Source organism: Pipra filicauda, unplaced genomic scaffold (genome assembly GCF_003945595.2).
Source record: "Pipra filicauda isolate LSUMZ 115617 unplaced genomic scaffold, ASM394559v2 scaffold4_size7858003_pilon, whole genome shotgun sequence".
In the NCBI taxonomy this organism is placed as follows: domain Eukaryota; kingdom Metazoa; phylum Chordata; class Aves; order Passeriformes; family Pipridae; genus Pipra; species Pipra filicauda.
Genome location: NW_024104643.1, coordinates 931,242 through 943,728, shown reverse-complemented (window position 1 = coordinate 943,728; position 12,487 = coordinate 931,242). Strand labels below are relative to the sequence as shown.

The window sequence follows — 12,487 nt, the reverse complement described above, 5'->3', positions numbered from 1 at the left end:
AGACTATACTAATTAGGGATAAAGTATATTTGTCTAACCTGATATACCCAGTTTTGCTGAGCTGTTTGACAAAATTTAAGTACGTTATGGCCGTTATGGGGGTGGTATTGGAGGGATCAACTTAATTCTGGAGCACTTTCCCACCTTGGAGTGCCAGCTCTGTCCTTGGAGATGTGCGTGTTCAGCCTCATGTAATTTTAAGATAAAGAAGCAAGTAATTTTACTATATCTTTTTTCTTTCCCCATTTTTCCTTTCTCAATTTTGGAATTGCTGTGTGTCTGCATGCCTGAGATCAGATTTTGCCCTCTAATTGTTTGAATCTATTACTGGTTATCTTCGCTTTTATGTCTACACAGGAGATATAAAAAGTGTTAGACTGAACAAAGTATTGGATTGAACTGTAATGTGTTTTATGTTTTTCTGTAGGTCTGGCAGCTCCGCTCAATGTACGAGAAGGTGATGTTACTGACACTTCAATACAGATTACTTGGGATCGGGCTGATGGAGATTTTGAGCAATATGAAGTTATATGCACAAATTGTGCAAGTGCTTTCAGGGTATATTTTTTAGAACACCACTTGTGTATAAGCAATGCAGTTATTTGTCAGTCTTCTCTTAAGAAGAAGCTATATCCACCATTAAAATCGTTGGATATACCATTTACATAAGATAAGAAAATTTTTTAAGCAATTTTGTGAAAACTGTATTTGTATTTCTAGGTCCAGAAGGTTAAGCAAGAAACAGCAATGTTTTCCAACCTTAGTCCTGGTAAGCTGTACAATTTTGCAATTCGAACAGAGAAAGAGGGTTTCAGAGACAGTATTTTTGTGACAAAGGAAATAGACACAGGTGAGACCACAATGTTGTCAAATTTAGTATTTGTTTTACTCCTTATATATGTCTTACTTTCTTTCTGAATTTCCTTTTTGTCTCAGAGAAAAGTAATTCAACCATCTTCATAATTTTCTTACAAATTTTTCTTATTTTCTTATAATTATTCACTTACATTGTTAGTTTTCTTATTCTTTGTCTGCAAGTGACTTTTAAGAATCTGAATATGGTTCCTGTGTACGATGAACTACCAATGTTGACTTCCTGTTGACTCAACAAGCCGTACAGTCCAGTAACTGATACTTGCGCACCAGCACTGGCTACCAGCACTACAGAAAACAATTTTTTTTTCTTAGACTTCTCTTTAATTCTTCATTTTTCACTTCAGTGCTGAGTTTGAACATGCTTAAATGTTCAGAGCTAAATTAGTTTTATGATGTTTTCTCATTGGCCTCCCTGTATATCACAAGGAAATTTGGGCTTTTCTACATTTAGGACATTTGATTCTCAGCAGTGTAGTTCTCCTCTATTCTAATACTGCTAACTGCTTGAACCTAAGAACATGGCCTCTCAAGCTATTAGATCTGGCATGTTATGTTTTCCTCTAACCTAATGTGGAAAAATAAAGCATAGTAGATGTGATTGAAATGGTTCAACATCTGTGATCGAAGATACGTAATGTGTTGCATTTAAGGTACCAGTGAGGTAGAACTGATACAGGAATATAAAGTGTGATGTAAAATAATTTCTGAGAGGACAAGTCATGGAGAGGCAAATATGGAGCAAGTAAATGATAATTCACTGGCATTTCCTTTTCAAGAACTAAGGACTTGAAACTAGAAGAGAGAAAGTAGAAAACAAACAAATGCAAATGATTGTTTACTAAATTTGCAGATAAATTGCAGAACTTCTGGCCCCAAGATATTTTATGTCATGGTTGTGATCATATGTTCAAGTGGAGACCAAAGACATTTACAAAAGAAAAATCTGCTGAGGTTTACTAAATTAAAAAAAATCACCTTTGGCTCATGAAGTTCTTGGGCTGCAAACTGCAGTTTGGGAGATTAAGAAGGGGATTACCATTCTATGCAATTCTTGCTTTTCTGGAGACATATGCTTTTGGTCACTGTTGAATAAGAGACACTGTGCTACTCATGACTTTGGTCTCTGTCCAGTATGCTACCTCTTATACTGACATTTCTTTTCTTGAGGAATTGTCCATTTTTGAGGAACTCCACATCAGTGATATCAGAACTGCACTATGTAGCATTACAGAGCAGCAAACAGTTGGCTCTGGATCTCCTGGATAACTAAAGTCCCTGTACACGTTACCACAGTTGTAGTAGTCTGTATGTCCTTGAGATAAGGAGGGACATGACATAAATTTTGTGGAGTTTGCATTGCATTCTGATGATGAGAGGCCTGTCAAAAAGAAATGTGTTTAAAATGCTTTTTTGAATCAATGTATTTTGTTGTATTGTCTCACAGTACCAAGTGCAGCTAAATATCTGAACTATAGCAGAGACTCTGAATCAATAACTGTCACCTGGCCACCAGCCCAAAATATATTTGATGGATATGTTCTTTCAATAAATAGTAAAGACTTCAATGAGAAGAAAATGTTACCTTCTGATGTAAGGTATGATGATTATATTTAAAAAATAACTGATATGAACTCAAAGCAGCTGTTTCACTATATATTTAAAATAAGTAGCCTGTCCTGTTATTTATATGTGTATTTGATAATTTAGTTGACATATGGTACTATACCATGTACTTTAAGAATTGCATTTTTTTAACAAATTGGAGGTCTCATATGATGTGCTTGTGCAAAGAAGACCAAACAAAATACTGCATTGAAGTGAGCAGTAGTAGAACCTGTGTGCAATTCTGGATGTTTAATTTAATACTTCAGGACTTTCTAGTACTTGAACTTACTGTGAACCATAGTGTAATGCAGCCTATTTAAGATTTCATAATACTAAAATATTTTTTGAGTGACAACATATAAACATGTGTATACACATAATGTGTAAATAATATCCATAAAACTATAAAAATTAAATATATGAAGAAATGTGCATTTCTAGAATCCTAAAGAACACAATCTCTTCTTTTAATCTTTGTAGAATGTACAAATTTGAACATCTTCTGCCAGGCACTGATTTCCTAATCAGTATTGTGACAACGAACGGATTAAAAAGGAGTCACCCTACCGTCCTCAAGATTAACACCTGTAGGTTCAGTTTATTAATGACTTTTCACAGTTTCAAATAACTAAGGTTGTTACATTTTAAGGTATTGTCTTAGAAAAGCTATTCCTTATTAAATCAATGCATCTTAATAATGTCTGGATTAATTCATGTAAGTCTTTCTTTTCAATCTAAACATATTTGAAAGCTACTAAGCATATAAAAGCTTTTAAAACACAAACAAGTTTCATCTGTATTTAATGGGGTTCTGCCAGTAACTGAATCAGCAGTAGTATTAGGACGATAAAATTTTCCATAAAAATTTACAAATTTTTATTTTATTTCTGATTCTATTGCTAATATGTGGAGACAATTTTCATTTATTTGAAGGTCTTCTTAAGTGCAAAATGAAATCTATTACTACATGGAACTATAAAATAATGAATTACAGTAGTGTATTCTGCAAATGACAATTTCCTTAAAATTAATATAGATAATTTTAAATTTAAATTTTGCATTCTCAGATCCTGGTCCACCATCAGATTTACAGGTGTTTGGACAAGAAGAAAATACAGTCTATCTTTCTTGGAAACTACCAAGAGGAGGATTTGATATGTTTCAGGTGAGATAAGGATGGGAAGAAACAAATGTAATTTTTTTTTTGGTAATTTCTCAATGAAGTTATCATTCTGCACGTACTGCAAACCCAGTAATAAACATTTGTCTGTATAACCCGTGGAAGTATGAGAGGGAATACTGCTATGGGGAAAGGCCAGCTAAATACATACTTCCTATTGCATAACAATTTAAAAAAAAGAATATTCTAAAATTATACTTTTCATAGCTTTCAAAAATTGATTTTTCAGCTAGTGTGCAATAAAAAAAATTACAGATCACGGGTTGAATGCAACTGCAATGTAATCTTTTTTCCTTAGCTTTCCAAATTTGTAATACAAATTCGTTTAATTACAGTGAAAGATAAAAAATACATTCCATATAGAAGAATCTAAATGTTTTGTTTAGAAAGTTACAGAATAAAACTTTTTTTTTTTTAATACAGCAATTTATTAAACAAAACTGGAAACATCTGATACCGCCCATACCCTCCTGGCCTTGGGCATTAAGAAGTTTAAGGATTTGGTTATATGTAAATAAAACTAGTTACTATTCCTGACTTTGTTCAATCATTTATACTTTAGAATTTTTTTATGCCCTGTTTAAAAAAGTATTAGAAATAGCTGGTACTTCCCTGTTCACCATACCCATACTTTACATTTTATAAACTTCAATTTTCTCAATTGTCTTTTAAGCAGCATTCTTTTATGGAAGATGTTCTACATCTCTTATTATCTTTTTCTTTAGTTTTTCTAAGCCTTTGATATCCTTCTTGAGATTGGTTGTTCACATAGGTGTGGGTACACAGTGGAGTAATCAGATGATTAATAGCGTTTTCTGTTTTGCTTCCTATTTCTTTCCTAGGCAATAGCATGCTGTCTACCTTTCTGACTACTGTCAGACTATTTTTAAAACCTCTTCTGTGAACATTTCAGTTCAAGACTACTCAATTTGACTGAGAATTCATAGTTCATTAATAATGATTCTGTGTAAACCATTGAAACAAATAGTTCAGTTACTATTTCTCAGATGCCTTGTCTACACTGAGTCTTCACTTTGTATTTTGGTCTGCTAGTGGTCTCTCCAACATCCAGATAAGCTCATTGTGTGTTTAAATCACTGGTTTTATAAGTTATGACACCCTTTTCAATTTTCTTTTCAGTCTCTTTTGGCCCACTAACCTGTGTTTCTGCTCTGCCTTGCTTCCTTGTGCTTCTTAAGTTAGCTTGCATAAATTACATAAGCGTAGAGACTTTATTTTTCTTGTATAGACAAGGTCTGCAGTTTTTAATGATATCATTCTCGAAGTAATACTTTTTACTGTTCAAATGGTTTTGCTCTTTCTGCGTTCCCTCTACAAAGTTTTGAGTCATATTATGTGTCAAAGTTGCATTTCTATGTTTTTTTATACCATGACAGTTTTGGATACTCTCCATAATTTTCTTTTAATTTGCTTGATCATTGTTCAGTAACTCTCCTTTTATAATTAAATTTCACTACACTGGACTTTTAATTTTTTTCTCACAAAGAAGCTGATATAACAGCGTGGCTCTTCAACATTTGTAGTTTGAATCATATCACTTGCAAAAAAATCTAGAGTTATTTTGCTTCTCTCACTTCTCTTTCAGAAAAAATCCAGTATGACATCTAAATACTTCGTACATGGATCATATTTCACTATGACATGCAACCAGTCTCCCTTTCGTGTCCTGGCTTTTGCAATCTGTCTTGAATCATCCTTTGCATTTTGCAGCTACTGTGTTGGTACAATAATGTGGTCAATAAAACTTTGTGATAGTGTAGTGTTGTTTTAAACATGTCATTTGAATCAATATAGATTTAGAGACATAATCTTGTACAGTTAACTTACTAGTCTAGGATATTTTTTAGTATACAATGAGACAAAGTACTTTCCTTAAAAGGTCTACACGGTTTATACTCTGGTACTACAGTGTTCAATTATTTTACTCTCTCTCTCCCATGACTTCAATTATATCCTTACCTAAACCTTGAAATCTAAGTATCCTTAGGATAGTTCCTTGATATTTCTTCTCTCTTCAGTAGTGTAAAGTTGCATTGATCTGAATGGATAAGAGTAGCCAGTTAACCTCTCAACACTGTTTGCTGGTGTAGCCTGGCATATTTTTACAAATTTTAAAATTAAATTCAACTATCTTGTTCCTGTTTTGAAACTGTTCAGATACACTTTTGAATGTGGTCATGCTATTTTTACCATCCTGTGGAAAATAATTGTCATCTGTAATATTGATCTTTATGGCATGGTATTATTGCTCAGGATCTCATAGAGCAAGCAGCCAGTCACATTAGACAGTGTTTTGTTTGCATAAATGAGCTTATCTTTAAATCTTTAATGAGAAAGGCTTCCGTAGACTGGTTGCTTAGTAAGGTGCACCTGCATAAAAGGGATCATTTTACTAATCATTTAAAATTAATTATCTCTGATCAGCAACTCTCTATGCAATATATTGTAGTTTGTAGAGCGAAGAGTTCACAAAAGGTACTTTCCTAACTTGTTTATACTAGATGTAAATCTTTAATCTATAGCTTTGCTTCTAGCATCTTGCAGTGCTGTAATTCTAATAAGGTGATGACAGTTTCCAAGATTCAGTTTGCATGAATAGGCACCATGCTGGTAAAATACACAGGGGGGAAGTGGATTGTTCTTCCATAAATGAATAGCAGCTAAACCAAAGTGCTTTCAGGTCACTGCCATGTGTATAATATCCCCCTTCTGTTGGAGGAAATAACATGTGCCAGGACAGGACTTGCTGATGTAGGCAGTTGCAAACCTTGATCTCTTAGTATCAACAGCCATGCCTGAGAAACCCATGTGTGCATGTTGGAGATGCTTGTCTAGTGCCCTCCTCTGAAGGGCAGGCACAATCTGCATCTTGCCTTTCACTAGTGCCTCTATGAAGCAGTCTGCAGTTTTCTATGCCCCCACAAAGGACTGTCACAGGAATTTTTTTAGTCACCTTAGAGTTGTCTGGGAGGTCAGAAGGAATCCTCACAGCCTCTAGGAGTTAAGTGCTCAAATTTCAATTACTTGGTATCTCCAGCACTTTTATTCTCTGCAGTGGCTGTAAACAAAAGAATTTTCAAGGCATAACAGTGAACAGAGTTGAGTGACTGATTCCTTGGGATTCTTTTTAGAATCTCAGCTCTGAAGAGTGCATGGGTGGAATTTTTAGTTGAATGGTTTTGGGTGGGGTCTTTTTGGTCTTTTTTTCCCCTTTGTTTTGTTTGGTTTTTTTGTTTTGTTGGCTTTTTTTTGCCAGAAAGGTACAGAGTTAGTTAACTGTACAGTTCATCAGTACAGCTGTGTGACTGAGCAGTCAGAGTATACTTTATTATCCTTTCTCCAAGAGCAAAAACCTGTAAACCATGACTTAACTTTGATTCCTACATCTACTTTCAAAGTCATTGCTTTCACCACTGTCTGTTCACTGGGCTATTAATGAATCTTAGAGTAATTGTGGATCAACCTTGTGGAACATAATACCAAGCTTCTTGATTTTTTTTGTCTTTAAAATATTGAAAATATTCTAAATATTTTTATATTTACAGGTAGTTGCAATCTCTTTTATGAAGTTAAATGGTCTAATATAAGAAATTCTTTTTCTTCAATAGCTTTCATATTGTCCAATGAATAATGAAAAGCTGATTATCAGAACTATTTATGACAGCAGAGCTGTAGTGCAAAATCTGGCTCCTGGGACAGAATATGTTTTTCATTTAAGGACAGTTAAAGGCTTGGATTCCTCTGTGGCTGTGGAGAAAAAAGCCATCACAAGTAAGAAAATACCTTACGTCGTTTTGAAAACGTAAATATTCAGAGACATTTAAATCATTGTTTGTAAGTGACTGAAAAGGGTCACGCATTTCAAAATGAAACTTTATCTTTGGGAGGCAAGTTCTGCTTCTTCTTTAGATACTTGTTTAAACAGGACCCTTCCACATAACACACTGGATTCAAGTTGAGGAGTGTAGACATAGCTGAAGATAGCTCTTTGAAAAACAAGGTGAACTCAAAATCCTTTCAGCTCTAACAGAGCCAGAATAGCTTCCTATACTTTGAGAAACACCTTGAATTTCGTTTACAATTGTTTCTGCATCTCTTAAGTTCTTGCAAGCCCGTAGTCTCAGATTGCAGGATTTTTCCTGTACAAGGCCACAGAATGCTTAATATAGTAAGAGAAATTGTGTTTCAGATAGCTTAGCAAGGTCCAGAAACCAGTATCTTGCACTCATTTTCTGTCTCTGAGCAAGCATGTTTTCCAATACCCCTGTGATACAACATAAAAAGAGGGAAATTTTTTTTGGAAGAGTTTTGAAGAAAAAGATTTATATAGGATTCTGACTTGCCAAAGGGGATAAAAAGCAGCTAATTGTAATCAGAAAATAAATCAACTCCCACATTTATGTACATGCACATCGTAGACCTCCTCCCTTTTTCAGTGGACTTTCTATGGCTTTTTTGGGCTATAACTCCTTAACTGAGTAAATAGTCAAGGGGGCTCTGTTTAGTTATTCAAAGATGAATGAATCTCTAAAAAAAGCCCCAGATCTAGTTCTACAGATTCTTGATAATGAAAAGTGAAGCACAATAATCATTATCATGGTCCTAAACGTGATTTTTATCCTCAAGTAAATATTTTCAAGAGAATTGTGGATGAGTACAATGTATGGCAAAATTATGGAGAGTTTACTATATAATTTTAACGGTAAATCTTTAGGATTTTCTTTCATGTCGAATAATAAGAACATGTTAATTAATATTTTTTGGGAAAGTTTCAAGCAAGATAAATTGATAATTTAGATGATTCACTTTTTAGGAGGAATGGAAACATTTTTCTTTCCTAACTGCAGCTGTGCTGCAGAGGTTAATGGAGGTGTTATTTGTAAATTATCTGCAATTTAGGAATCTTAATATAATCAAAAGGATTATTTGAAAAGGAACAAAGCAGTAATCACTGAGACTATGCTATTTACTGTGTTCCTAAGTGAACAGATGAACAGTTTTCCAAATTTATATGGCCTATGATGTATTTTAGAAAACTTTAAACTGAATAAAATCTCTACTTCTGCTTAAAAAGTGTTCCCATTCTCATTCTGTTTTACCAGTGAGCAGTGTTAGTGTTCTTACGGAAGATCTGATAAATTTGGAATTTCCTTCTGTAAATTACATAATGCACACAGGGGATACATTCCCAGGTTTTACTCTGTGCAACATTATGGCACTGTTTACTACATAGCCATACAAACATAGTTCTAAAATTTGTATCAATATTTCACAATGCTATGAACTCTCAATTAGTTTAAATAAAAAATATCTATTTTTAAAAACTAGTATTTTCTTATATTTTAAGGACTAGTGATTAAATTTTTCGTTATTAATCTGAATAATTTTTATGTAGAACCTGCTGGGATATGTGGTCTGACATTAAAAATGGTAAATAGTTCATCTGCAACTGTAATGTGGAATCCAACCAAGACAAACTTCACTTCTTATAAAGCATCTTTATCAAATGACACCTTTATAAAAACGTTAAGGATTCCAGGAACACTGACTGACTTCACTGTTATGGACTTGACTGCTGGTGGCATTTACAACTTCACACTGCAAAGAGTGAAAGGAAATACTGAAGGAACTTCTTCTTTCATTGAATTTGTAACAGGTCTGTAATGGTTTCTTGCTTTCTCTTTGCCAATGAATGGTAGCTGCCACTAACAATTCATGTTTAACTTTTTACATCTCACTTCATAGAATAACACTGAAATTTCAGGAGATCTTGCATGTAATAGTGTGCTGTCATTCTGGACATACATTACTTATACCCTATCCAACCTGCATGTAGAGATACACTACCAGAAACATATTGTCTTTAGCTGTGTTGCATTTCTTTTGGCCAATTTCAGGTCTTATCCTGCAAGGAGTTACACATGAGCTGTGTTTTACCTTACCTCATTTCAGTAGGTTTTTTGCAGTGAGTGAAGTTAAACAGGTTTAGAAATGTTTGTAGAATTAAGGCTTTAGATTGTAAACTACACTGAGATTAATCCTGGGTTGTATAAAAAGACCTCTAAAAGCATAAAATCCAGCTTTAAAGGAAGTTGAGATCCATGGAAATAGTAGCACTGATGACAGCAACAGGACTTAAAATTTATAGGTATATACTAAAAAGAAGAAACTATGCTCTCAGTTAAACTTGTCCACCTCCACTATTATTCTTATATTTTTTTTCTGTTAGTGTTAAAATAAAGCAATGAGTTAAAAATGAAAATGAGACAATACAGACTGAATATAACATCTAAAGTTAATATTTGTATATTTTAATATTTTAGATTATTTTATGGCAGAACTGGAGTAATCTGTTTGAAACAATTCTGCAACTTTGAATAGTCAGTGCAAAGAGTTTGTGAAAGATATATAATCTAAGCAGATTTAGAGCAAATAAAAAAGGAGTGGAAGCAATATGATATTCAGACTGCGCAGTATGATACTAATGTGTAAACAGTGTTAGAAGATTTAGTCTGAATTCTGGAGAGCCATATTAGTAAAGCAGACAGAGAACTGAGTGCAAGGGTAGTGGTGAATTTGAAATGTGGCAAATAGCATCACTGACTGGGCTTGCTCTGAGAGATAAGCATAGGGAAAGCTGTTAGTTGTGCATATGTTCCAGAGTAGAAAGGAGACAGATACACAAGGCTACATTTTAATGGCCTATTGAAGAACTTAATATTTGATTCATTATTAGGCTTAGAGTGGATGATTCATATTTAAAGATGCATTTAAAGGCAGATGAAAATGAGATAGTGTGACAGGAGCAGGTGGGAACTTGACTTTAATAAAAGGAACAGACCACCCAAATTTTGGGGACTTAACTCACTAGAGTTCATGGAATTACTAGGATTACATATACATGAAATGTATAAAAGAGTTAAGAACCTGCTAACAGCAGAACAAGCACCAGCTATATGTTGAATTTCAACAGCAACTCCACTTATGTCAGTAGTAGTAGTGCTAACTTTAAGGCTGAGGGCAGCAGAAACAGCAGGACTGTTCAGCAGTGTTAACTGAACACTGGGCAGAGATCCTTCAGCTTGCTCTCTGGGAATGGAGATTTCCACACAGTGTACTTGGGAGCCTATCAGCCAAGTCTCAGAGCTAGTACAGCAACAGCAGTACCCAGACTAATTAGCAATTATCCTTCATGTAGCAAGTAAACTCTTCTTGGATGCTTGGATTTAGTCGTACCTACTAATATATTTTTCAAGGGCGTTAATGTCTTTTATTCCAAAATTCTCTTTCAGAACCTGCAAAGCCAGAAGGACTTAGATTCTTCAATGTTTCATCATATTTTTTTTCACTGTATTGGAGACTACCATATGGACTTGTAGACAGATTTCATGTGGATCTTATTCCTGATCATGCTTCTGTTGTTATCCTAGATCTTGGAGTTAGGAAGTATCAAGTATGTGCTTTTATTACAGGACTTGCATGGCCAGCTTTTCATTATGCACTGTGCTGGTGAGAAATTGAAGCTTTCCCCCTTAACTGTTTAATGCGAATACGAATATGAAAGTGTTAATGAAAAATTGGTGAGAGCAGATTTCAGCAAACAGAGTTTGTTACTTAACAACAAGTAGTGAATTTACTTTTTTTTTTTAAAGTCTACTAGAAGGATACAACCAGTCATCCAAGGGTTCATGAATAGTTTAACAAGGGAAGGGCAGAGCTATTGAGTAATACAGACTCATTAATTGTGCACTTGCCAGGAAGATCTGCGCTTAAATCATTAATGCAGGCAACACTTCACTGCTAAGCCATCAAAAAGATATAGGAGCACTTTTTGATTCTGCGGTCTGGAAATTATAACAGTATTAACAGAAATAATGGTTGTTCTGGCTATTTTGCTTTTTTTTTTCATTGGAACTGCAAAGATACAGGTATTTTATATAGCAGCTTGCTAAAAGAAATTAATTATATTGTTTTCAAAGGATGGGCTAACTTAAGGGTCAAAAACTTGTTTTTCGGGTTGCTTTTTTGTTCATTCTTTCCAAGAGGAATTTTATAATGCCTCTGTTTTGATAATGATAACACAGAAAAACCTGTATAGATACATTGATAAGTGATTCTCTGATAAAATTAATAGTTAATTTTGTTGTTCTTTAATATTGAATGTTATACTTATTTTAGGGAGGATAGTTAAATAAGATAGCAAAATACTGTAGTGTAGCTAACAGATGTAACCTACTATCTTTTACTGTTGCAAATTCTGTTATATCTCTAAAAGCTTATTAACAGATCACTGTCAGTAATGAAATGATTACATTTTTCTGTGATTTTTTTTCTGTTTTGTTTTCTGTTTTCTGTTTGTTTGTTTCTTCATTTTTATGTTGCTTGGTAAAAGACTTAAATCTATGTCCTATTTCAGGCTGATTTTTCTAATACTATTCCTGGAACAACATACAATGTTACAGTGTCTGCAGTTTCTTCTTCACTTTATAGTTCACCTGCAAGTAGAACAGTGACAACAAATGTGACAAGTGAGTTAAAAATGACTGATGAAATTTCGTTGATTTTTTTTAAACTAAACTTTTTTGTGTTATTATATGCACAGTAGTATCCAAGAAATTATAATCAGTTTTGAACAGTGATTAAAATCTTTCATCTTCTTTAACTGTTTAAAAATACACTGAATCTGATCTGTTCTATGAGAGCATGAGAATTTTCAAGCTTTTGAAAAATTAACTATTGTGTTATGTAGTAATATCCATACCCCAATTTATATGTATAGTGGCACATACAGAAATGTTCAGAGAT

At 33.9% G+C, this 12,487-nt stretch overlaps 1 protein-coding gene across 1 annotated transcript in view; it reads left to right on the top strand.

The window, feature by feature from the left end:
- Positions 1–12,487, top strand: part of PTPRQ (protein tyrosine phosphatase receptor type Q) — a 135,014-nt gene that overhangs the window by 16,522 nt on the left and 106,005 nt on the right. The window contains exons 11-19 of the mRNA XM_027747790.2: positions 428–558; positions 721–850; positions 2,321–2,471; positions 2,962–3,068; positions 3,549–3,646; positions 7,291–7,453; positions 9,078–9,338; positions 10,975–11,135; positions 12,099–12,210. Of these exons, the coding sequence (XP_027603591.2) occupies positions 428–558; positions 721–850; positions 2,321–2,471; positions 2,962–3,068; positions 3,549–3,646; positions 7,291–7,453; positions 9,078–9,338; positions 10,975–11,135; positions 12,099–12,210 (1,314 nt within the window). The remainder of the gene's footprint in view (positions 1–427; positions 559–720; positions 851–2,320; positions 2,472–2,961; positions 3,069–3,548; positions 3,647–7,290; positions 7,454–9,077; positions 9,339–10,974; positions 11,136–12,098; positions 12,211–12,487) is intronic.